The sequence below is a fragment of the Ovis aries genome, chromosome 6 (assembly GCF_016772045.2).
Source record: "Ovis aries strain OAR_USU_Benz2616 breed Rambouillet chromosome 6, ARS-UI_Ramb_v3.0, whole genome shotgun sequence".
NCBI lineage: Eukaryota > Metazoa > Chordata > Mammalia > Artiodactyla > Bovidae > Ovis > Ovis aries.
The window spans coordinates 12728941-12755996 of record NC_056059.1 but is presented as its reverse complement, the minus strand read 5'-3'; the positions used below and the strand labels follow the sequence as shown (position 1 = coordinate 12755996).

The following is a 27056-nucleotide window of genomic DNA, read 5'->3' as shown; positions in this document are numbered from 1 at the left end:
ATCCATTCTTTACATAATGAGTCCCTTTACACTGACCTGTCTGTCTTTACTGAGACTCTCTAGTAACTGAGAGGACCAATGTAAAGATAGCACTTTGTAAATGCAAAAAAAAAATTATCTACGTCAGTGTTTTAAGGATGCATGTTACTCTTACTAATGCTTTTCTGGTGTATTCATTCATTATTGGGGCGATTGATTTTGTTTTTATTGATCATCACAATATTTGCTTTGTCCTTTACAATACGCTCTAATTTGCTGGCCCTTCATACATTTGCGTATATGATTTAAAGGACTTCCCTTGTAGCTCAGTTGGTAAAGAATCTGCCTGCAGTGCAGGAAACCCGGGTTTGATCCCTGGGTTGGGAAGATCCCTTGGAGAAGGAAATGGCAACCCACTCCAGTATCCTTGCCTGGAAAATCTCAAGGACTAAGGACAGAGGAGCCTGGTGGGCTGCAGTCCATTGGGTCACAAAGAGTCGGGCACGACTGAGTGGCTAACACTAACACTTAACACTGTATGGTTTAAAAGTGTAACTGCAAGTGAGCATTGCTTTTTCATAGAAAGGGTTCTGAGAAATGGATTTTTATGCTGGTTCTGTCAGTGTAAGCATTGCTTTCTTCTTCTTACAGGGAATATTTGGACTGTATTTCACCCAGTGTAGCTTTTAGATATAGCAAATAAACAGAATTTCACTCAGGAATTTATAAAGTGAAAATAGACTTTCTAATTGTACACATTCCTTCCTTAAATAAATAGTTATTGATTTCCTACCTGACGTTATGAACCCTAGTGATACAGCTGTTAACAAAGACAGACTAGATCTCTGTACTCAGAGATGCATATCAAGAATACCCAAGGGAGCAGGTTAGCAGCATACTGGTAAAAGTTTAATAATAAGCTCTTCAAAAAAATAAACTATAGACTCTGATTTGTAGCCTTTCCCTCTGGTGATTCTCGTGGTGTAAATACTTCCATACTTCTATCATGGCCAACCAGAGCTACCAATGTCATATCACTGACGCAGAACTGAGAAAAGCTAGGCAAAAAATTGACTCTCACCGATTTGCGCAAACTGATTCCAGTGTACCCTGGGATCAGTCACAATACTGAAGGTGGCACTGAGCTGTTCCCGTAAGTGAAAACATTTCCTCATTTCTCAAGTAGAATTTTAAAAGCTGTTACATTCTTTAGGTTTGGGCTATAATTATTAGACCCGTATCCTTCTTACCAAAAGTAGAATCTCATAGAGGTAAATGCTGAAAATCCAGGACTATGTCTGGAATCAGGAGGCCAATTCATGGTTTGTTTTTTCTTTTGTCCTTTAAAAATATATTTTAAAATTTAAAAATGTTGTATTTGTTTTTGACTATCTTTTTAGGTAGTATAATAATGTGTCTATAGATTAATTTTAAATAATATACATATTATTCTGTAATATTATATGTAAAGGCTTTGGGGCAATTTAAAAAATCAAACCCACAGTTTCTCACCACTTTCACCAGCATTATGTCAGTCATTGAAACATTTTGCATTTCAGAGGCATTCTCATCATTGACTAGAATCTCATGTGAAACTCTTAAGACATTTTCACCAGAGCCTTGGTTTACTAGTGTCTGAAAAACCTCATTTTCATGTCAAAACAAATGTTATAGCTAGTTAAACATGATATTATTAACTTAACTTTTATTAAAGGCATTATTCTTTTTTATTTTTAAACTTATTTTTATCTAAATGTGGAAATACTTCTTATAAGGATTATGGTTAAAAGATTGAAATATGTATTTCAATGCAAGCAATAAAAATGTACAAAAAACATTAGAGGATGATAAATGAAAAACAATGCATCAGAAAAAGAGATCACCCTTGCTACTTATTATTAGAAGTAATAATTAAAGTAGTAGCAGTGGCTATAAGCTGTCATATGCACATGCTTTTCTAGGCACCTTGTTAAGTACTATGCTAATATCATCTTAATTCATCTTCCTAACAACTTACCAAGTATTATTGTTTTCTTGTTGAGAAAATATGGTGGTTTCAATTGAGAAATGAGACTACCAATGTGAAAAATGAGTTTCAGAGGAGTTATATAACTTATCCAGGGACACACAGCTTAGTAATTAGCAGAGCTTATATTAACACATAGACTTCAGGATACATTGCTGGAAGAATAATCTAAGCTGACAGGGAGGAGAGGAAAAGATAAGAAGAGAAATGGTTGTAAGAAGCTAATGCTGTGGGTTACTAGCCAGATACATGGTGTCCTTTTAAGGATTACAGACGTCACGGTGTGATTTGAATGATTCCAGTGTGGTGGGGGGAAGAGAACACACAGAAGGGGCCTCTGAAGCGGGAGAAAAGGTGATCTTCAAATACAGTCTTAGGAATGTAAGTGGAAAAAAAAAAAAAAAAAGGGTAATGAACAGGTAATAGCTCCTAAGAGTTTAAAACATTCTTGAATATAAAACATCTCGATAAAGATTTGGGGCAGGGGATGAGACACTGTACTTTTTAGAATATATCCAAAATCTTCCCAGATTGATAATGTTGGGCAACTTGAATTTGATACAATTTACATATCGTTTATACAGGCAGATAAATTACATCACTAAATTGTAATATTTATTAGTAGAACCAATTATTTAACCCTTACTGCTCCTTGATATTCTGGTGGGTTTATTAAGTGTTCTCCATATTTTCCTATTATTCTGAGAGCATTTTGGAGGTTTCAAAATGATTATGCAATGAATATTTCATATAATCTGTAGAAAGCAATACTCTGCCTTTTCTAAAAGTGATTTAAAATAGCATCCCTTCATCTTTCGAACAAGGCTGTAAGTTAAACTGGGTAAGAAAAACCATCCTCATTCAACATATCGTGAAGCTGAGCCTCAGGCAGATTCACCCAGAATCTGGGTTGATCCGAGACACACGCACACCCAGCGCTCAGTGGTTCCAGAAACCACTGGACATGCCGGACTGTGTGCGTCGTGTCTTCATTTACTGTGTTGGATTTCTCAAGCTCTAGATCTCCATGAAGCCCCCACCAAGAATAGTTTTGAGATATAAAGTTGCATCTAATTGCTATTTCACTTATAATAGAGCAACCAGTGCTCAGTATGTCCACCACCAGTCACTGGTACCAGTGTACAAATGCGTCATCATGGTAATCACCTTGCCCACACAGTTTTTCTTTTAAGTTCTTTTTGGCAAACTTTAAAATTAATTGGCATCTCAACTGCAGTAGTTTATATATATATATATATATATATATATATATATATATATATTGCAGAGAAGACAGTCTTTTCATGCTAATTCTCAGATACCCCAAAACTGCAGGGTCTATTTTGGTTGCTAGTATCTCAATACTGGCCGAATAGATTTAACAAAGCAAGGAATAGTTATCATTAAGGTCCTAGCCAAAATCAGAGGACACACTCAAATTTGATAATTTGACTAGAGATTATTCAAGGGCTTATTTACTCCATTGTAGCTGGACTGAAGGGGAGGCAACAGGGAAGGTGGCATATCCCTGGGGCTAGTTGCCCACAGGGCTCATTAACAACCCTAGGTCTGAAAGGTGAGAAGTAGAAGAGGTCACCTGCCCTTCAAAGGAGAGAGCTGTACACGGAAGGCTGCTTTGGTAGGAGTGCACACTTGGTTAAAGAGACACTGCCAGACACTGCAGACCCTTCAGGAAGTTGCTTCCATATCTTGCTGTGTATCCCATTGGCCAACCCCAGCCAGAAGCCAGGGGGCAGGGTAGCCCACGGTAGAGAAGGGTAGAGCACAGATCTGGATAGCTAGCTTAGACATCACAGAATGTTGGACCAGGAAGAGTGTTGCAAACCAGATGAGTGATATTCATTAGGAGGAAAACATAACCCAGAGATAGCAGTCATTGAAGCAGAAACACAAAAGGTAGGCCATTAAAATTCTGGATAAATCAGAAGCTTCTAAAATCCTCTTAACTGCTTGTCATCCCTCATTTTCTCAAACACTACATATCTTCTCAACCTCTTTTCCTGAGGCAATCCTTTTTTTGTTTTTCCTTTAAATCTGAAATCACTAGTAAATTTATGTACTCAGGGTTTTATTTTCTGTTTTGCTTCTTACCCATTGTTCTTATATATCTTATACCATATTTTCCATCTATTCTGCTCTTGGGCCATGTTACCCATAAAGCCCAAAAGACACAGGGTACTTGGAGATTCAGTTCAGTTCAGTTGCTCAGTCGTGTCTGACTCTTTGCGACCCCGTGGACTGCAGCACGCCAGGTTTCCCTGTCCACCACCAACTCCTAAAGCTTGCTCAAACTCATGTCCATCGAGTCAGTGATGCCATCCAACCATCTCATCCTCTGTCGTCCCCTTCTCCTCCTGCCTTCAATCTTTCCCAGCATCAGAGTCTTTTCCAATGAGTCAGTTCTTCACATCAGGTGGCCAAAGTATTGGAGATTGCCCTAGAGTTAAAAACTACCCGTGACATTATCAAGGTCAGAAACATGCAGTTGTGTCATAATTTTGACAGTAGTTTAATGCTATTTACTGATAATAAATTTAATCTTTGAAAAATAATTATGTATTTTGTAAAATGATGGAAATATGAGCAGAAACCTTTAGAAGAAGGTGAAAAAAATTGACCCTTTTTTTTTATAAGCCTCATGGAGCATTTCAGAAGAATTTATCAAAAGTGACCAATCAAGGAGAAGATAGATGGACAAGTTAGATTAAGAAGAATTTTTAGGAGCTGTGTTAGAATAACCAGAATGAAAATAGAATCATCAAATATCATCTCTGGGGGTGGCTCCAGGCAAGTAGGACTTTGAAGTTCAGCAAATGCAGCACACTTTGCTTCTCCATCTTCCTAAATATGCAAATTCATGACCAGCCACAGTTTCTTTTTTTTTTTATTTTTTATTTTTTATGTTGAACCTCCACACATGGGATTTTTCTTTCTCTCCCTCTTTCTGTTTTGTCTTTGCCTTTCTCTTTCTCTCTATCAAGATCTCTCTATCTTGTTTTCTCTCTTAAGTTTTCTTCTCTGTCACTTAACTGATCTGAGTCACTGGAACTGAATTTAGGAAACCCTCTCTTCAAGATGGCAGTAGATCCAATCTTGGTTGGTTTGTTTTAAGTGAACTCAGGCCTATCTTTCATTCTTTTGGCAGGATGGGTTGACACCCCTTCATTGTGCTGCAAGAAGCGGTCATGACCAAGTGGTGGAGCTTCTGCTGGAGCGGGGCGCTCCCTTGCTGGCAAGGACGAAGGTGAGTTGTTACGAGGAAGACGGTGTCCAGCAAACTCTTTAATACATTTTTTGGTAATATCTATTCTTGAAATCAAAGCATCAGCTGAGCACATTCTAGTTCCTCAATAGTTGTGTTTGAGGAATGAGTTGTAGGTATCAAACTTTAAAAATTATTTTAAAAAATACATGCATTGAGGTGTATTAAATGTGTCAGTTCAGTTGAATCGCTCAGTCATGTCCAACTCTTTGTAATGTCATGGACTGCAGCACGCCAAGCCTCCCTGTCTATCACCAACTCCAGAGTTTACTCAAACTCATGTCCATTGAGTCAGCGATGACATCCAACCATCTGATCCTCTGTCCTCCCCTTCTCCTCTTGCCCTCAATCTTTCCCAGCATCAGGGTCTTTTCCAGTGAGTCAGTTCTTCACATCAGCTGGCCAAAGTATTGGAGTTTCATTCAACATCAGTCCTTCCAATGAATATTCAGGACTGATTTCCTTTAGGATGGACTGGTTATATCTCCTTCAGTTCAAGGGACTCTCAAGATTCTTCTCCAACACCACAGCTCAAAAGCATCAATTCTTTGGCACTCAGCTTTCTTTATAGTCAAACTCTCACATCCGTATATGACTATTGGATAAACTGTAGCCTTGACTAAATGGTCCTTTGTTGGCAAAGTAATGTCTCTGCTTTTTAATATGCTGTCTATGTTGGTCATAACTTTTCTTCCAGGGAGTAAGCATCTTTTAATTTCATGGCTGCAGTCACCATCTACAGTGATTTTTGAACCCCCCAAAATAAAGTCTGTCACTGTTTCCACTGTTTCCCCATCTATTTGCCATGAAGTGATGGGACTGGATGCTGTGATCTTAGTTTTCTGAGTGTTGACTTTTAAGCCAACTTTATTTTATAGTAAATGTATAACTTCCAATTATTTCTGTATTTTTACCTGCTGTTCTCTCTGTAGATAGAAATGTGAATATTACTGTATTATATGTAAATGAGGATATTATATATGTGATAATGTCTCTAAACATTGTCAGTCTACATTTTTATGATACTCTGAGATGGCTGTAAAACGCATATAAAATTATGTTTTAAAGAAGTACAAGTAACAATACAAGAAAAGATTGTATAGGTTAAGCTGTCCAATCTTTATTTGTTAGACAGTACTATTAAAAAGAATTACTCACCAGTGGTATTGGTTGATTATAATTGGGATTAATAGGTGATATGAAAAGCAAAAGTTAGGATAGTCTAGCTACAGAGAACCATTAAACAAGCATATTGTTCTCTATGGCATAGTACATCTAGTATATTTTGGTCTCATTTCATCAATGTTTGTAGCCATGAGGAAAACTCTTATCCATACAAATAGAAACAGAGTGATGAGCTGATTTATTGGATATTTTCTTTGGGTTACCAAAAGATATTGTGAGGCACAGTTTGCAAATAATCACACAGAGTTATTTAATGGGAAATGTAACAACACTTGGATCCTTAAATAGAGCAGAAATTTAGACAGGGGGCATTTCTTTTATTTTCTCCCTATTGCATTTCTCCCATCCTTTGAACATGATTCATATCAACTGCTGCTGTAACTAGGGTAGGCTGAGAAAAATAAGGCAGTACACAAGGACATATTTTTCAATTTATGTTATAATTAAATATTTAATTGAAATCATTGGAGCAAAACCCAGCCCACAGGTTCAAAATTTGTATGGAATGAACTCAGTCTTTAGAGATGTGCCTCATAGGTCCTGAAAGAGTGGTTTCAAATCAGAAGTATATGAAGACAAAGAATAAATCATCTGCATCATTTTCATTCTCATATCTATACTATGAATGTTGTAGAGATCTGCCTTTAAAATGCAACCTTTGGGGCTGGGTAATGCATACATAATTAAGGAAAATTTTTGTTGAGGAAATAGATTGAAATTTAAATGGAAGGAACAAAGTTTCACACTGGTCATGCTATAACTAATAAAAGACCTGTATCAAATGGAGGGTAGGCAGATAGGCCAGTCCACAAACTATAAAATAATCTCATCTGCAGAATTCGCCTGTAATTATAATCACTAATGAGGACTATGGATTACCTTGATGGAATTTTTTAATGGCCTACTTGTAAAAATCAGATATCATTCATATATCATCAAACTGGTCTTCCCAGGAGACTCAGTGGGTAAAGTATCTGCTTGCAATACCCAAGATCCAGGAGACGCAGGTTTGACCCCTGTGTCGGGAAGATCCCCTGGAGAAGGGTTTGGCAAACCACTGCAGTATTCTTGCCTGGAGAATCCCATGGAGAGCGGATCCTGGTGGGCTATGGTCCTTAGTGTTGCAAAGAGTCAGGCGTGATTGAAATGATTGAGCATGCAGGCACACGTGCATCATCAGTCTATCGTAGTGAGTAGCTGCAATGTGCCAAGCAGTGTTCTGAACACCAAGGGACTGTCAAGAAAAATAATATGCCATCTGTAGTTTCAAGAAGCTCGGAATTTACGTGGGTAAGATAGACAAGGAGTTAGCTACAAAAAGTAGAACTATGTTTATGGTAAGGAACAGAAGAAAGTGAATTAACCATCTTGGAGCGAGGTGACAATACAAGCCTGGAAAGGGCCAAGGCAACTAATACCAGACTAGCTTCCCTCCCTCTCCATATCGCCCGGCTTTGTATCATCTTTTATTCCTCCTTCAAGCAAATATTCATCTATCTAGTTGTCAGCCTCCCTCTTTCTTTGAAAATTCAAATTCTCAGTAAACTGACTCTTCTCTACAACTCATCCTTTAGAAAAAAAACACAACACAAAACATGTATCTATTATTTATTTGGATGCACTGGGTCTTAGTTGTGATGCAAGATCGAGTCCATGACCAGGGATCAAACCTGGACCTCTTGCATTGAGAGTGTCGGGTCTTAGCCACTGGACCACCAGGGAAGTCCCCACAACCCCTGTTCTAACTGGTGATTTTAACAATCTTGGTGAGAGCAGTAGATGATCCTCATGCTTGGCCTCTCCGTTTGGTCACTGTAAAGCCTCTGTAATTTTTGTGTTTAACCTCCCCTTTGTCCAACCACCTCCTTCTCTGTTTCACTGAATACTCTCCAGAAGCCCAACTCCAGAAAAGTGTTTATTGTGCTGGTGCCATTAGGCAGGTGTTGAACTGTCCCTCATTCACCTTATGCCCTCACCTCTATGCACCAGGAATTCCCTGGTTACTTGTACCACTTCCTGACATCCTCATACACACTTGCTACATTTCACCCTGATGAAGTCCAGCTCCCATTTTTGAGGCTGAATGGGGCTCTCTTTAACTTTGTAATCCCTGATGATCCCTGTGATCCCTGAGTCAGCCTGATGCTGCCTGACTACACACTGTATTTTCCCTGCCATCTGATTATTCTATACATTTTCATTTTCCTTCAAACTTCTTTGTGAAAAAAATTTTACTAGAGTATTGTTGATTTACAATGTTATGTTAATTTCAGGTGTGAGTGTTAGTTTCAGCAAAGTGAGTCAGTTATACATACACCCACTGTTTTTAGATTCTTTTCTCATATAGGCCATTGCAGAGTATTGAGTAGAGTGCCTGTGCTACACAATAGGTCCTTATTAATTATCTATTTATTTTTAGTAGTGTGTATATATCAACTTCAATCCCCCAATTTATCCCTCTTCCACCCTTATCCCTCCATAACCTTAAGTTTGTTGTCTGCATCTGTGATTCTGCTTCTGTTTTGTAAATAAGTTCATCTGTGCCCTTTTTCTAGATTCCACCTATAAGTGATACCATATGATATGTCTTTCTCTCTCTTACATTACTCAGTATGACTAAAATGTGGGCCTGGTTTGGTTTTGATGTGCAGAATGGTCTGTCTCCACTTCACATGGCTGCGCAGGGAGACCACGTGGAATGCGTCAAGCACCTGCTCCAGCACAAGGCGCCTGTTGATGACGTCACTTTGGACTACTTGACGGCCCTCCACGTTGCCGCACACTGTGGCCACTACCGTGTAACCAAACTTCTTCTGGACAAGAGAGCCAACCCGAACGCCAGAGCCCTGGTAAACCTGGCCCAGTCCACGTTAAATGAACACAGATTGACACCAGCAAACCCACACTGATTGATCAATGGTTGCAGACAGCAGCAGTGCATGGTTACAGATATGCAATTAATTCTAAATTTGTCACCTCCCACAAGTTGCCTGCCTACTTCATGCCTTCACAGTTTGCTGTTAAATAATGGCAGGGATAGGTTTAAGAGAACACCAAGGTAACATTGCCATAATTAGCAAGTCATAGATAATATGAAACCTCTGGAGTGATAAGCATTTTCAAACGGAAAATCGGAGTTGCAAAATAGGCAGTTACAAAAATAAGTTCTATACACCTCTATATAGAGTCAGAATAAAATTGTAAAAAAGCTAAACTTTATAACCTTTGGGGGAAAAGTGTTTTAAAGTGAACAGATTTGACTGTGTAAGGTAATGTAAAATGTAAGCTGTAAAGAATTCACTCGGAGAGGTACTCAACCATAGACTAATAGAAGAGTGATGCTTTTCATCTCTTTACTTCAGGAAGCATTTTATATGAACTATTTCAGCAGTTGCTCAAGAGAAATCTGCAAGTGGTTGTCCCTAGAGCACCTTCTGTTTTCCTCACGGTCTAATATTGAATAAGTTTCCTTGCTGCACTTATATCTTAACCATAATCATTGGAAATATTAGGAGTGTATTAATTTATGCCTCTTGTTTCCTAATTCTCTAACTAAAGGCAAATCCTTTTTTCTATTTGTTTATGTCAGTTAAATTAGTCTTCAGGCAATGAATATTTAAGAGAATGTATTAGAATTAGAAAATATTGGATCTACTTTTATAAGAAATTTTCCATTGGAATCAACTTATTTATTATTGCTTGGGAAACAACTATACGTTTTGGGTTATGTGCAATCACATGATGTTTGTTTTCTTATAAAGAAAAAAGTACTCATTTTTAATTGGATAGTGGCCAATAAGCTTGTAAAATATCATACTCTAATCACTGAAGATCTTTTAAGTGCTACATATACATGTGGTTATTTATATCTGGCTTGTTACATAGCTAATAGATGGGAAATTAGTTTTAAAATGTTGTGAATAATAATGTCATAGGTTAAAGAAAATTATATACTTTCCCAAGAACTGTTAATGTAGCAAAATATTTTCTGATAAAAAGTCCCTATTGGGACATGCAAAATTGTTAACTAGCAGAATGGATACAGCTATTCCATATAGAGTCATCATTGTTCAAATAAAAATATAATACTTAAGCATAACACATAAGGATTAAGCATGGGGTTAACAAATTTTTATGTAATTTCCCCCAATTCCTGCACATTATCCTAGTATGGAAAGTTAAAAAGTACCTTAAAGACTTCTCCACATTTCTTTGCTTTTAAGAGATATCTTCTTACAGTTATTTCAAAAATTCTTCATACTATTTTTGAAAATATTTCAGCACTTATTAATTTCTTTCTAAAACAAATATATCTTGATTGGCATGTTATAAAAATATATTAAAAATATAAGAAATATAACATGGCTATAAAGATATTATCAACATAAATAATGATTTCTGCTAACATGCAACAACTCATAAAACATTTTAAATATAAACAGTATAACTTCTGGCTATAAAAAATGATCAACACAAATAATGATTTCTGTTAATTTGTAACACCTGTTCACTAAAAAAAATAGTAGCTAACCTGAAACATTTACTATAGAGGTAGTCATAAATCTTAGATTTTCAAAATAAAACAGGTAATGATTTTCAGTCTAAGAAATAGCCCATCATCAAAAAAAAAAATGTATTCTTATCTTTGAAGCATCTTTAAGCCATTTCATAATCTGTCCTATTAGTATACTTTAAACCATTTTAGAACTAAACTATAATTATGTGTGTTTTTTCCATCTTAGAAGAATAGGCCCACGTCCCTTTTGTTTTCTCTGTAACCACACAACAATGCCATACCTGCCCCCCACATATGACACAAGCCACCAGGAATACACCATCACTGTCTCTCTAACTCCAACAGCTACAGCGTTTGAAGAAATGGTAACATTATGTGACGATGTAGCATTACTGCCTGCAGTGTGCCAGCATGGAGTTGTGTGAGACTCGTTTCTGCATGTTTTCAACTAACTTGATTGTCTTTTGCACAGAATGGTTTTACTCCACTGCACATTGCCTGCAAGAAAAACCGCATCAAAGTCATGGAACTGCTGGTGAAATATGGGGCTTCAATCCAAGCTATAACAGAGGTAGAAAAATGTTTCAGCTTGTCACGAAACATTTCTTGTCTTACTCCTTCTTCCCCTTCCTTCCACCCATCTTCTGTCCTCTCCGAGTCTGATTTATCTGAAGAAGCCCCAAGGCCCCCACCGGTGCAGAGGAGTAAAACTGCTGTCGCTTTGTTTCGCAGTCTGGCCTCACACCAATACATGTGGCTGCCTTCATGGGCCACTTGAACATTGTCCTCCTTCTGCTGCAGAACGGAGCCTCTCCAGATGTCACTAACATTGTGAGTATGGCTTGGGTCAGAATAACCACAGGAGAGAGAGCGAGAGGATGTGTGCGGCTGTGTGTAGAGGGGTGTGTGTGTGCGATCAAAGCTCAGTGGCCGGCCGAGCTTTGGGAAGCACCCCTGTGATAACTTTATTGAAATAATTGCTAGGATGTCGCTGAGGAGAACCTCTATAGGGTAAGAAATATTTCCCACAGTACATTGGAAGCTGTGGAGCAAGACTGTGTCAGCTTCCTGATGCAGACGAATTGGCCACACATCTTAAATACACTTATTAAAACAAAATGTGTTTTAAGAGGTTCTCTGAATGTGAATGAATTATTGGTTGGAATAAAAACTTTATGGCTCAATATACTTGTTTTGAGTGAATCATATCCAGATAATTTTGGTTAAAATATTGAGTACCATAATTGGTTATATCAAATGATTAACCAGAGGTAGACCAAGAGTTGTTTTGGTTTTTTTTTTTTACTTAATATCAAATTCTCCCTCTTTAAATTACATAGATTTTCTATTTTCTAACCTTACTATGATTTTTCCTTTTGATTTGATTCTGTTTGCTGAAATAGTTATACTTTGCAACTTTTTCACATATCCTAAAGTCCATGTTGGTCTCCAGACAACTTTTGTTCTGCCAATAAATGCTGGATATTTCAGAATTCTTCTACATAATCTAAGTTAGGATTTTTATTTCCCATTTCTTATTTCTCTCATTTTCTTGGAGTCTGCCCAGTTAAACTTTGACCATTGAATGCAGATTTTCTTTTGAACAAGAGAACTTACTCTGTACAAGGTGATGTCAAGTATTTGAAGCTCACCAGGACCCACTGAACCACTGAGAGGCTTTAAAAAAAGTATTCAACAGAAATAACTCCCCCAGTACATGTTAGTGTTTATTATTAATTATGCTTTTAAAAGCAGTTGGTTTACTATGGCTATTAATTTTGGGTATCCCATTCGTTTTAGGTTGTAAAACAGAATGTTCAATTTCACTTTTATTCATATTCCCTCTCACTTTCTCATTTCCTTGTGTTTTACACACTGTTTCCATGCTGAAGATTCTGATGCATGGACAAAATCCATATGGAATAAATTCATTAGATTTTAAATGTGATTTAGTACCTTTCCATAGTATTCACAATTGGAGTATAAAACCACTGAAGAATTGAAATCTAGTCTATATTTATAATTCCCCTACTTATACCTTATTGATCCTAAAGTAATACTGTATGCAAATTTTAATTTCTCCCTTAAAGATAAATTTCACAACATGCCAACTTGAGTTTAATTTATGGTCACTTCTTAGGACTTTAAAAGAAATCAACAGCATCATTTTTTGTGTTCAGAAATGACTGCCTCTCTTTTTTTTAATTGAGACCCGTACAATCCAGTACCTGTTAAAAGAAGTTCTCTGAAAAAAAAAAAAAAAAAAAGAAGTTCCCTGAGTACTTTCTCACTGTACTGTATTTTCCTTCTCTTCATTAAAATGCCTACAGGATCTCAGGAGCAATGGGGATACTATGTTAATTACATTATCATGCAATAATGCTATAATAATATAGATAAGTATAGTCCATGCAATGCTTGATTGAAACTCCCTATGTTAATCTTTCTGAGGGGAGACTTTTTGGAAAATCTTTTTGAGGAGAGATTTTTGCTAAATATTTTCTTAATCAAAGAAATCCACAAGAAATGGTTGTATGATTCTGTGGCACTCTTAATTTGGTTCTTAACTGACTAATTCAAAATTCTTTGATGCTATGGATTTACTCCATATTGATATGCTCCATTCCACAAAAAACAAACAAACAAACAAATAAAAACACCTGTGTAGGCTACATATAGATTTTCAAGTAAAAATAAATAGCAATTAAAGCAATAAAAATATTGACATCTTTAGGTTCCTAAATACTCCCAAATTTGGCAATTGCTATATTAAACTTTAACTTCCACCTGTTGGTCATTATAAAGTTCTTCATTCTTCATCTTCTCATTTGTCCATCCATACTCTTTTCCTTCAAATCCTTCAAAATAAATATTTGAGGGGCACCTGCCAACGTAATCCTCTCCTTGAACATGTTTCCTAGTTGCTTTTTGTTTGTTCATTTTAAGTTTTGTATGATGTGTCCTTCAGGGAACAGATACCATATAGATAGGATTGCCAGAAAAAATACAGTACTCCCAGTTAAATTTGAATTTCAGATAGACAACACATAATTGTTTTTAGTATATGCATTCCCCAGGCAATAGTCTAGACACACTTACGCCAAATCAATTATTCTTTGTCTGGAATTCAAATTTAACCGGCCATCCTGTATTTTGATTTGGTAATTCTGGCAACCCAACATTTAGAGGAATCTATCTTTCTGTAGCAGTGGGATGCCTGTGAACTGATGTATTCTCAGAACGTGAGGCATAGCTACTGGATCCAGAATTCTTTGCAGGTTGATTAAGAAACCATGTGAACACTGGCTGCCTGCTTGCTGTGTCAGAGTTGGTCATTTCCTGACCCCAAAGTACCCCACCCTTGGAGCCTTTGTGTGTTGCCTGAAATCATGTTGCATTTTTGAATGCAATGCTGTCTGTTGTGCTTTGATGCTTTCCAACTGATGTAGCCAAAGTGGAAGTCAGCGTAGCTGTCCGCAGAGTCGGTCTTAATGACGGGGAGGAGGCGCATGACATTTAGTACCTGCTTTGGACATGAGCATACTCATTCTCCTGCCAGTCTTGTTTCTGTCTCAAAATTCACTCCAAGTTTGAAGTGTGCCAACAACTCAGTCATGTGCAAATATTATTACTGCAAACTTCCCTTTCCAGAAAGCTCACAAATGTACTTTAAAACCTAGAAAGCTGAGCCGACAGTTGCGATACATCCATAATCCAAAGTACGCATTGACAAGCGTGGGAGTAAAAACCCCAGCACTCTGGGGGCTGTCCAGACTGCAGTGTGGGGGACACAGAGTTTTTCTCTTCTTATAGTTAATCAGTGGGTTCATGGCTTAAGTTCACACTGCATATTATATTCAAGAATGTCCCCTAATCCTTAAGGTTAATTAGCTTAAGATAAGGAAAACAAGATCATTGAATAAGATGAGGTACCCAGTAACTAAGAAATGGAAGTTACTGATTAAAATAATATATAACATCTTTCATTTTCTTATTTATACTTATATATAAACACGGATAACATAAAGCTAAAAGAATAAGGACAATTTATGATAAAAGTAAATTATCCAAAAGTCATTAAATAAGAATTGAACACGGCCATTGTTTTAAAGCAGACAGACGATTTGCGTGTATATGTGTGTAACTTTTCTTTGAATATAATGTTTAATATTTTAGGGTTTATATCTTGCTTATCAATTTCAAATGTGTAAAAACTATAAAAAAATAACTTGTTTTAAGTACAAATAAAGGTATTGAAAATACTAAGACTAATACTGGAAACACTACCTTTTGAAAACCCCTTACTGATAAAATTTGGCTTGTAAAGGAAACATATAAAATTCATCATTAAGTAGGTACTCCTGAGACCGCTTTGATTTAACTTCTTTTAAGAAAACTTATTTTTGTCTTCATTTCTTCCAAAATTAGTAAAATTGCCATATTATTATAGGACTCTGAATAAAAAATTTGAGGTTTTTTTTTTTTTTTCCCCTAAATCAGAAGATCTTGCTTCATCTATTTAGGGACAGGTTTTAAGTGATACAGAAAAGTTAGAAATTGTGGTTGGCTGAAGAGGAAAAATCTTCCCATACATCCAAAGGGTAAAACAAATACAGCTATTCTGATAATGTTATTTGATGTGATAACATACTCCGATACATTTACAAAAGTCAAAAAAGAGCATCAGAAAATAAGGCCATTAGAGGATAAATGAATCACCAGCAAAAAGAAAATTAGAGTTAGATATCCAATTCAGTGCTTTTAAATTCAGATCATTAGAAGTGAATTTCTTATAATTTCATAAGGAGTGGAACACTGAACACTAGCAAAAAATGAACTGTGAGCTAAGTACCAAACTAAAGTTTGTCTTAAATCTTCTTAGTCTAAGTGTTTGTTGTGCAAAGAATCAGAAGAAATTATTCACCGGGACTTGTCAGGTGTTATCTAATTACCTCAACCAACTTTGAAATCAATTTAGTCTGTTTGGAACGGTTTACTTTACCAGGTTGAAGTCAACCTTCTTTTCTAGTATAGTTGTGGTGACAAAAATAACTTTTATTCTAGAATCTTGTTCTTTTGTAATTGTAAAATTGTTTGACAGAATGAACCCCTGCTTTCTTTAGAACTACTGTGGTTTTAGTATGCCGATTGGAAAAGAAAAAAAAAAAATCTCTCTCTTAGAGGCAGTAATTAACAGGCTTCCTAATGAGAAAATTCTCTTATGTCTAACCGTCATCCTTCACGCTGCAGGGTAAGCTGCCTTTCCTGATAGGCGTGTCTTCCTTGATGTAGCACGGAGATGCTTAAGGAGAGACCTGAAGCTCAGTGCTGCCCACCTCAACCTATGGCATTGCTAACGCTGCTGTACTCACTGCTGAGTGGTTCTATCAAATAACTGTCTGTAATTCAACATGCTCATCAGTGATAAGCAGGGACCTCCTGGGCAAATCAGATTTCTCATAGGAGCTGTCTGTAGTCTCATAACACCAAGACAAATGTAAAATAATAGCTTATTTCAGAAGTAGATGTTGAGTTCTGGAAAGGAATGGCTTCCGTATGGTGCAGGTGCTGCGGTGTTTTGTGTTGACTTGATCTTCAGCCTCTGGAGTTTCGCATTAGTAATAACAGGATGAAGTCGTGATCAATAGGCAAGTGTGACAGATTTAGGTTTGCTGGGTAAAAGATGACTTCATGTCACCAAAGACAGTTTAGTTTATGTTGGTTACAAAGTCAAACCTCAGGGTATCCTGGATGTTTGGGTAAGTTCACTAGTTTTGTAAGGAGTGAAGTGAAGTGAAGTCGCTCAGTCGTGTCTGACTCTTTGCGACCCCATGGATTGTAGCCTACCGGGCTCCTCCGTCCATGGGATTTTCCAGGCAAGAGTACTGGAGTGGGTTGCCATTTCCTTCTCCAGGGTATCTTCCTGATCCAGGGATTGAACCTGGGTCTTCCGCATTGTAGGCAGACGCTTTACCATCTGAGCCAGAAAAATACTTATATAAACATTTGTTCTATCCTTATGAAGATGGAGAAGATACCTAACTGTGTTTTTCCAGACTGGAGAATTATGAAGTAATTGTGCCTTTACCTAGATTTCTTACACCTTTCGATATAATGCTATCTTTCACAAAAAGGCACATGTTTATCGTGTGCCATCCAGAGCGATGGGTTTGCTTAAGATTCAGTGATCTCTGTTTCCTGGCAGCGCGGGGAGACGGCCCTGCACATGGCGGCCCGTGCAGGACAGGTGGAAGTGGTCCGATGCCTCCTGAGGAACGGTGCCCTCGTCGATGCCAGAGCCAGGGTAGGTGCTGGTGCTTGGGGCTTGCTGCTGTTACGCTCATGACTTTCATCTCCAAGGGATGCTGTTGTCCTTCATCTCCTGATGTGGAAATGCCAAGGACTGTAGGTGAACGCATCAATTCAGTAACAGGTTTTCAGGCAGAAACAAAATGGTACAGTGAATATACACGATAGAAAATACACTCCAATTTTAGAAACGTTAACATTTGAAAAAAATATACAGTATATAAGAAATTTGGCATTAAGTAACATTTTAATGATTTTTTTAACCTATGAAAGCACTTCCACAAATATCTTCATTTTCATGAGCATTAATATTTTTATCTATATTATAAAGATACTTACATAATAGTTATTTCTTACCACCAAAGCTGATCAACTTTCCATAGACATTTCTTACTAGTTACTGAGAAACAAATCATGTTCAACGTTTTCATGTTTCCCCTTCGTCTGCTTTACTTTCCTCCTTTTTGTAATGAGTTCCACTCTTCTTCTCACTCTGATTTTCCGTGTTTAGATGTTCTGCCCTTCCACTCTTCCAGAATATGGGAGATTGTGTGATTGGCTTCTTCCACTTCTAATTCCCCCACAACTTGATTTTTTTTTTCCCTCTTCTTTTAAAAAAAGTTTTGCTTCCCTGTTGCTTTTTTCACTTTCTTCCTTTACACTGAATATTTTAGCAAGATCTTCTGTTTCCTTTTCCACGCTGTTCTGTTAACTTCTGCACTAGCATCTTTCGGATTCTCATAGAAGATTTAAATACTTTTTCTCTCCTTGTTCAATATCTAAGCTAGAGCTCACTTCAGCATGACTCCCACCATTGTGAGTCCGTTTCAGAAACATTAGTGTACTGGAATGAACGCATTCTACTGGAGTCATACAAATTGTCATTTTAGGCAAGTCATTTCACTTCCGGGTCTTTATGCTTAAAATGTAAGCTTGGCCTTAGAAACCTTGAAACTCCTCTAGGCGTCCTTAACATTCTCTGACTCTGGGGATGTTGCAGCATTTTATCCTGCAGGCCTTCATGCAGAATGCGGTGATGCATGGGCAGCCTTGACATTACTGTTGTGTGTTTAGATTTTATCCACCTTTCTATCCACTGTGCAAGTAGCGTACCTTACATTCTTTGGTAATCATTATTATTATTTTATGCTCTTATGGATCAAGTGTTTTGTTATTCAATCTCTATTCTTCCCTGCCTTGGCATTTTTCTTGGTTCCCTCTCCCCTCCCTGACCCTTAAAGACTATTTTTTAAAAGCAGTGTTAGTTTCACAGCAAAATTGAGAGGAAGGTTCATAGATTTCCAAAAGGCACCTGACCCCATAACCTCCAGATTATCAGCATTCCCCGCTGGAGTGGAACGTTGATTATGAACGATGAACCTACATTGATACACCGTGATACCCTCAAGCCCATAGTTTACACAAGGGTTCCCCCTAGGTGTCGTACACTCTCTGGGTTTGGACAAATGTATAATGACATGTATCCATCCGTAAGGCATCAAACAGAGTAGTTTCACTGCCCTAAAATCCTCTGTGCTCTACCTATTCTCACTTCCTTTTAAGTTTGCCTGGCAATTCAGCTCTTAGAAAAACAGTTATGGTCAGTCAATGCCCTCTGAGTCCTATGAACTTCACTAAGTTTACCAGAAATTGTGGTAGTGTTCTGGTAAATATTTTATAATCCATGCTTAATCATAAAAGGCCTTCACATTTATCTCTCTTAATATGAAACGAAGTGAAAGTGAAAGTTACTCAGTTACGTCTGACTCTTTGTGACCCTTTGCGACCATGGAATTCTCCAGGCCAGAATACTGGAGTGGGTAGCCTATCCCTTCTCCAGTGGATCTTCCTGACCCAGGAATCGAACCAGGGTCTCCTGCGTTGCAGGTGGATTCTTTACCAACTGAGCTATCAGGGAAGCCCTCTCTCTTAATATGAAACTACCTAATAGTTTGAGTCAAATTCCCACATGCATGCACTTCTGAAAACTCCCTCTCTTAACCTAATACCATTGTGCTAAAATTCACTTTCTTACAAAGGGGAGACAGTAAAGTTTTACCCGGTTACCACACTGATCTGTGTGCTTGCCCCACCCCCTGGACCTAACTGGGGGCGCTGCTAGGACCTGCGCTTCTGGGAGCTTTCTAGCTTTAAGTGCTCACGTTCTGTTGGCACAATATGGGGGTCTGGCATTTTCTTTAGGTATTGAGCAATCACAGGGCTCCTAATTTAAACTCACTTGAAACTTAATGAAGATTTTAGTTAGCTGCCAGCAGATATGGTTCCTGGGGATCTTGTTAGCTAGAAACTAGTAGCGGAAATTTTCTCAAACATTTAAACCCGGTCCCAGCCATTGCTTTTTTGTCATTTTGGTAAAAGGGGTTTGGGGCTCAGAAAGCCTCCCTGACTTTTCAAGCTAGTAGTGATGGTAAGGCTGAGCCCATATCTGCCTGGATCAGGCTGTATCACAGTCAGTGATGCTTTATGATGAGAGAATTGCTGCCCCTCATACTGTCGATGGTGACTGCAGCCATGAAATTAAAAGATGCTTGCTCCTTGGAAGAAAAGCTTTGACCAACCTAGACAGCATATTATAAAGCAGAGATATTACTTTGTGAACAAAGGTCCATCTAGTCAAAGCTATGGTTTTTCCAGTGGTCATGTATGGATGTGAGAGTTGGACTATAAAGAAAGCTGAGCACTGAAGAATTGATGCTTTTGAACTGTGGTGTTGGAAAAGACTCTTGAGAGTCCCTTGGACTGCCAGGAGATCCAGCCAGTCCATCCTAAAGGAAATCAGTCCTGAATATTCACTGGAAGGACTGATGTTGAAGCTGAAACTCCAATACTTTGCCCACCTGATATGAAGCACTGACTTATTGGAAAAGACCCTGATGCTGGGGAAGATTGAGGGCAGGAGGAGAAGGGGACAACAGAGAATGAGATGGTTGGATGGCATCACCGACTTGATGGACATGAGTCTGAGCAAGCTCTGGGAGTTGGTGAGGGACAGGGAAGCCTGGCATGCTGCAGTCCATGGGGTCCAAAGAGTCGGACACGACTGAACGACTGAACTGATAGTTGGAGGAGACTGAGAAGGTCAAGACACACAGTTTTTCTTGAATATCATCTTCTCTGCTTTCCCAATTCTTTGGTTTGAATTGAATTAGCTTTAACTGGGGGTGGCAAATTAAACCTTTGTTATTCAACAGGAAAACAACCACCCGCACATTCAGAAGTCTTAGAATCTCTGATTTCAGGTGGAAAAATTTTCTTATTGAATCTGTATGTTCTTTCCTTTTCAATTTTCAGATAGGATTGTACCAAAAATTGAAGAAATTAGGCATGAAAGCTTATTTCTTAACTTTAAAAATAAACAAAAAACAAGTACCTTAATGCTCTATGGTCTAAGAACCAAGAGACACTGATAATTTAGCCAGTTACTCAGTCACCACTAGTCAAGGTTTGTCGCTTCCCAGCTATGGATTGAGGGGTTATCATTGCCTCAACTCTCTCCCTTGCTCACTGAAAACACATGTTAGAGCGTGTCACGTGCAATACCCACCTCTGTCAAAATCTGCTGGGCAGAAGTCCAAGAAAGGACACCCAGAAACGACAGATGTTCATGATTGCTATCCTCAAGTTCTTTGGTCTTTTGATTGTTGCTGTTGTTTTTGCTCTCCATTGATTTGGGTAGTTGTTAATTCTCTTCACTCGTCTCTTATCTCCTCTATATTTCAGAGAAAGTTTTATCTTTTAAAGTGTTGTCAGTTTCCTTTTCTATCGAGAATCCCCCATTGTCCTATTAGTTTTCTTATATGTGTGCTAAGTTGCTCAGTCATGTCCAACTCTTTGCGAACCTTTGGACTGTAACCCACCAGGATCCTCTCTCCGTGGGATTTTCCAGGCAAGAATACTGGAGTGGGTTGCCATGCCCTCCTCCAGGAGATCTTCCCAGCCCAGGGATCGAACCCATGTCTCTTATGTCTCCAGTATTGGCAGGCAGGTTCTTTACCACTGGTGCCACCTGGGAAGCCCATTAGTTTTCTTAGTGGCCGTCATATTGTCTCTGTAGAATGAATAGACATAGAAATGTCTTTAGAATCCATTGCCTGAGTTCACGTTCTGTTTTAATAACTGAGTGACCTTGGACAGTCCTGGAGAACTCATTTAATTCCTCTGGAAAAGACCGACTAATACATGCTACACCTTCCTTTGAGGTCTGTTATAAGCATAGGACTTGTCGAGTACATGAAAGACGTTTAGAAAGTGCAAATTTTTCTAAAATCCCAGTTCTATATAATTCAGTTCAGTTCAGTCCCTCAGTCATGCCTGACTCTTTGCGACCCCATGAATCGCAGCACGCCAGGCCTCCCTGTCCATCACCAACTCCCGGAGTTCACTCAGACTCATGTCCATCGAGTCCGTGATGCCATCCAGCCATCTCATCCTCTGTCATCTCCTTCTCCTCCTGCCCCCAATCCCTCCCAGCATCAATGAGTCAACTCTTCACATGAGGTGGCCAAAGTACTGGAGTTTCAGCTTTAGCATCATTCCTTCCAAAGAAATCCCAGGGCTGGTCTTCTTTAGAATGGACTGGTTGGATCTCCTTGCAGTCCAAGGGACTCTCAAGAGTCTTCTCCAACACCACAGTTCAAAAGCATCAGTTCTTCAGTGCTCAGCCTTCTTCACAGTCCAACTCTCACATCCATACATGACTGCAGGGAAAACCATAGCCTTGACTAGACGGACCTTAGTCGGCAAAGTAATGTCTCTGCTTTTGAATATGCTATCTAGGTTGGTTATAACTTGTCTTCCAAGGAGTAAGCGTCTTTTAATTTCATGGCTGTGGTCACCATATGCTGTGATTTTGGAGCCCAAAAAAATAAAGTCTGACAATTACTGTTTATTATTTTGTTCTTACCATCCTTGAATGCATATAGGCTATTTCATCTCTTCTTTTCACTCCCTCTTAATACTTCTTTTCTTATAACTTTAAGATACTGTGTTTTTTGAATAGTTCTTCCCCACTCTATCTTCTCTATTCATTCTTAGCCCTGGAAGCTAGCCCAGCTTTTCCTCCTTCACCTTTGTTAGGACATGCCCTTGGGCAGATGAGAGATATACCTCTTTTCATCACTAAGGTTACCCACAATTTTCTTTTTATAAGAGAATAGTTTGGCCTGGTTTTCTGAACACTGAAAACGTTTTCCTGACCACACATTAGAGTCAGGTGTTTTCTTGAGCCTCCTTGAATGTGTCCTTCCTGTCTCTTATACTAGCTGTATCCTCTCCCTTTTTTAAATGAAAAGCACTTGGCAAATTCTTAACCCCATTATCTTCTTGCCAGACTTCCATTTGATCTTTGAAGTCCTGGATGCAAGTCCCAGACCTGTCTGCTACGTTTCCTGGAATGACATCTTTTAAAATTAGATTACGATATCTTCTTTATCCACAGTCTCTCCTTGAAGAAAATAACCAGCATGAGTATCCTTGGCTTGCTAAGTGGAATAATAACATTTTCCCAGCATCCTTTGTTCCTTTTCTCTTGATACAGTTCCCAGAATACTGTCTCTTGGTGAAAGCTTTTGGATGAGAATCTAGGTCTTAGGACTTCTGGACTAGATTTCTTTCTTATTCAGAACCATAAGCTGGTTTATATTTAAACATCAGTGAGGGCTGAAGCCTTAATGAGTTGAGAAGCATTTTGGCATGTACAGAAAACAATGACCAAGTTCATGGAAATATCTACTTTTAAAAAATGTGAGGAAGAGTTTGTCATTCTGTAATAAGATGTAAGTTGTGGTCAGAGTTGAAATAATTTCCTCTGGGGTAGAGGTTCCTAGAGATTCCGAGGAGACATCATGAAACATCTGGGTGAAATGCATTGTTGGTAAAGTTCGGTGTATCCTGGCACTAACCTTTTCCTTGACTTGAGTTGTAGGAGGAACAGACGCCTTTGCATATTGCCTCCCGCCTGGGTAAGACAGAAATTGTTCAGCTGCTTCTGCAACATATGGCTCACCCAGATGCAGCCACTACAAATGGGTACACGCCGCTGCACATCTCTGCCAGGGAAGGGCAGGTGGACGTGGCCTCGGTCCTCCTGGAAGCGGGGGCAGCCCACTCCTTGGCAACCAAGGTGAGAAGAGTGGCTTCCCGCCGACGTGGACCAGGAGCAGCCCTGTGTCCCAGAGGCAGGGAGGGCGGGGCTCCTGTCAGCCTCCCACTCACTTCTTTCTCTTTGCATGTTTTAGATTCATTTTCCAGATGACCAAGGGGGATTGTGAGATCACGTATAGTGTCTTCAATAAAGAGGGCTGGATTTTCTTCTTGTAATTTAATGCCAGTGTTATTTCTAGAACTGTATTATTATTATTGTTTTGGCCAGGCTGTCTGGCTTGTGGGATCTCAGTTCCCTGACCAGGGATCAAACCTGGGCTCCCTGAGGTGGGAATGTGGGGTCCTAACCACTGGACTGCCAGGGAATCCCCCCTAGAACTTTAATTAAGATGATTTCCATAAAGCAGGGGCTACATTCTCTTCACTTTCCATGGTAAAATCTGTTAATATATTGCCACAAGGGAAAAAAATACTATTCCCAATAGCATTGAGCTAGTATTACTAGTGAGGAAAAGAACACTGCATTAGATTGGCAGTACTGTATTTGTTAAGAGTTAAGAGTTTGTTAAGAGTACCACCTAGAAGTTCACTTTATTTAATCTTGCATTTTCCCAACCTTGGTATCAGCTATCATGCCTTTTCTGGTTTCTACTTAACCAGCTCACGGTGGTTCAACAGTGGACTAAACAGAAGTGGGCTGCAGAATCATACTTTATTAGTCACTATTGTCTAATATAAAATTAGACAATTTAAATCTAATTCTAATCTAATTAGAAAATTAGATTTTGTAAAGAAGATCTATATCACAGAATTTTAGTTATGTTCAAAGTTTAATGCTAGGGCAGACAATTTTTTTTCCACTTGACGCATTCTATTTGAGATCCACTATTTGAATGTGACTTAGAATGAAAAATGAACACAATTTACTGGAGCAAAAGAAATGAACTAGTCCAGAAGAGGAGAATGAGCCATGTTATAGCCTACAACAACTGAATTAATTTGCAGGGCAAAATAATTCCGACAAGTCCAACAGTGATTCAGATTATTAAAGAGACACCTTCAATTTGCTCATAATGAAAGTGAAAATGAAGTCGCTTAGTCATGTCCGACTCTTTGTGACCCCGTGGACTGTAGCCAGCCAGGCTCTTCCATCCATGGGATTCTCCAGGCAAGAATACTGAAGTGGGTTGCCATTTCCTTCTCCAGAGTATTTTCCCGAACCAGGGATCGAACCCAGGTGTCCCACATTGCAGGCAGATGCTTTAACCTCTGAGCCACCGGGGAAGCTTGCTCATAATAAATAGACATAAATACTACATCTAAGAGAGAAGGAAGTTTTCAAGTATAAACTGAAGTATTGTGGCTTCTGTCCTCTTAGCTGTAGAAGCAGTCCATTATCCGTTATAAATTTGATCCTTGACCACTGAGGAGGTTAAGGGCACCCACCTTTCATGCAGTAGAAAATATTCATATAACTTGCAGTCTGTCCTCCTATCCGCACTTCCTCTGTATCCTGGTTTCTTCCATATCCATTGTACAGCCTTGGATTCAGCCAAATGCAGACTGTGCAGTACTATAGTATTTGCCACTGCAAAAAATCTGCATATAAGTGAACTCCCACAGTGTAAACGCATTTTATTCAAGGGTCAACTCCATAATAATAATAGCAGCAATAGCAGCCCAAGAAAGGTTGGGTGATTGTCTCCTCAGACAAAGGTGATAAATAAATGAAATTCAGATATGCAAAATACAGAAATAGGGAATAAAATATAGTTGTCCCTTGTCTTTCAAAGATTTTTAGAATTAAAGGTATATCTAAAGCAATATTAAATTACGACAGTTAAATAGAAGAAACTATTAAACAAAACAGTTCCACCGTGGAAGTGCCTGGGGTTCTGAAGAGTAGTTGACTCATCATTATTAAAGCTATTTGTGTGTTTATAAATATTAGAGGGCAAGTGAAATCCTGATGAGATTAACATAGGGGAAGAAGGAAAATATGTAACTCAAGAGAGATTTTCCACCCTCTATTTTGTGATTCTACAGTAAAGATTCTATGTAGTCTTGTCTAATAATAGTTTCCAAATTTATGAAGGGGCTGGACCACTATTCCAGCAAGACTTTAAGGATAAAAGTTTAGTTTTTTTCTTCTTTACCACGTGGTTTGTCTCAAAGAACTCTACTTCACCCTGGGGGTCACCCCGGTCATGGTGTGTAGGGAGGAGAGTATTAATAACATATGTTGGCTTAAATGGACTTCTTATATTCCTCCCACGCTTGCAAAAAGCAGATTTACTCTCCTCCAAAGACTGACTAGTACCTAAGGTTCAAAAAAAGCAAAAAGAAAAGACATCTTAGTTAAAAATAATGTGTAAAGTGATACCATGAGAAAGCAGCGTTGTTTCTTGAGGGATGTTCTGTATTCTGACGAGGGCCCAAGTGCTCTGGAGGATAGAGCATATCTTAGACCACTTAACCCAGGCATGTTTGTTGTGTGTGTTTTGCAAGGCCTGGTTAGCTTTAGAATCCTCCCACACCCACCCCAGTGCCAGAAGAGCGTGTGGTTAGATTGTCTGGCCAATAGGATGGATTTGAGATCATGGTGTAGGAGCTGTGCCATCCTAGAGATCTGAGTCCAGGAGCTTGGCTATATTTGTAACAGACTGCTAATTACAGAGTGATGTGGATTAGGCACACAAGACATTGAATCTGTACATACAAACGTGTAGGAGAGCAACATTAATCTGGTGTTAATCAGCTCAATAGAATGCCAGAAGTAAAGTGTATTTTCCAAAAGGTATTAGATAAAGGGTGGGTCTTCTGAGAAAAGGGATAACAGTCAGGAAGAGAGGTGGTTTTTAAGGTGAACACTTTTTGTTCTGTCCACCATTCATCTTGCTATTTCTGCAGGAAATGCTATCAGCTGAATCACAAATCATTTTTTTTTAATCATGACTGCTAAAATACCCTAAATCTTAGATGAAGAAATTTGGAATTCAGATATTATGAAAAGAATAGGAAAAAAGAGTCTGGACAGAAGGCACTATTGGTTTAATCCTGTTAATTTTAGAGGTAAGAAAAAGACAGGAATATTTTTTCACTCACAGATCAGAGCCATTTTACTGACCCTTGCACATTCCAAGCCTGTAAGGTCCAATTTCAGTCTCCAAGCCCTCAAAATAAGATTTTTTTTTTGTCCAGTCTATCAAGCCAAACTCTTGCTTGTTAAAGTTTATTCCTTATTCTAGTCCTCGTTTATGACTAACAGATTTAATGTTTCCAGTATTTTTCCCAAGTGGAGAATCAACATAGTTTGCTTAATAGGTTTTGTTAAAATGATTTTGTTAGCAGTCACAAAGACAAATGCTGCATTTTACTTTTGTTCTTCCCATTTTCAGAAGGGTTTTACCCCCTTGCACGTAGCTGCCAAGTATGGAAGCCTGGATGTGGCAAAACTTCTCTTGCAACGCCGTGCTGCCGCAGACTCTGCGGGGAAGGTAAAAGTTTTCAGTAATGCACGTTTGTTCTTAGCCTGTAACTCGGTTAAGTTGGAAACTTGGGGGGTCGCTGTTTCAAGATATTTTTCTCAGTCTTCTGAAAGAAATATCAATATAATTGTTGAAACTATGCCAGAG

At 38.5% G+C, this 27056-nt stretch overlaps 1 protein-coding gene across 50 annotated transcripts in view; it reads left to right on the top strand.

The window, feature by feature from the left end:
• The window catches only part of ANK2 (ankyrin 2), a 699107-nt gene that overhangs the window by 565553 nt on the left and 106498 nt on the right, over positions 1-27056 (top strand). For 40 of the 50 annotated variants that reach the window (XM_060416751.1, XM_060416762.1, XM_060416767.1 and 37 more), the window contains 7 exons: positions 5172-5270; positions 9125-9322; positions 11462-11560; positions 11722-11820; positions 17195-17293; positions 23243-23440; positions 26820-26918. In XM_060416751.1, coding sequence (XP_060272734.1) covers positions 5172-5270; positions 9125-9322; positions 11462-11560; positions 11722-11820; positions 17195-17293; positions 23243-23440; positions 26820-26918 — 891 coding nt within the window. The remainder of the gene's footprint in view (positions 1-5171; positions 5271-9124; positions 9323-11461; positions 11561-11721; positions 11821-17194; positions 17294-23242; positions 23441-26819; positions 26919-27056) is intronic. The other 10 variants (XM_060416741.1, XM_060416747.1, XM_060416738.1 and 7 more) reach the window with 1 other exon arrangement.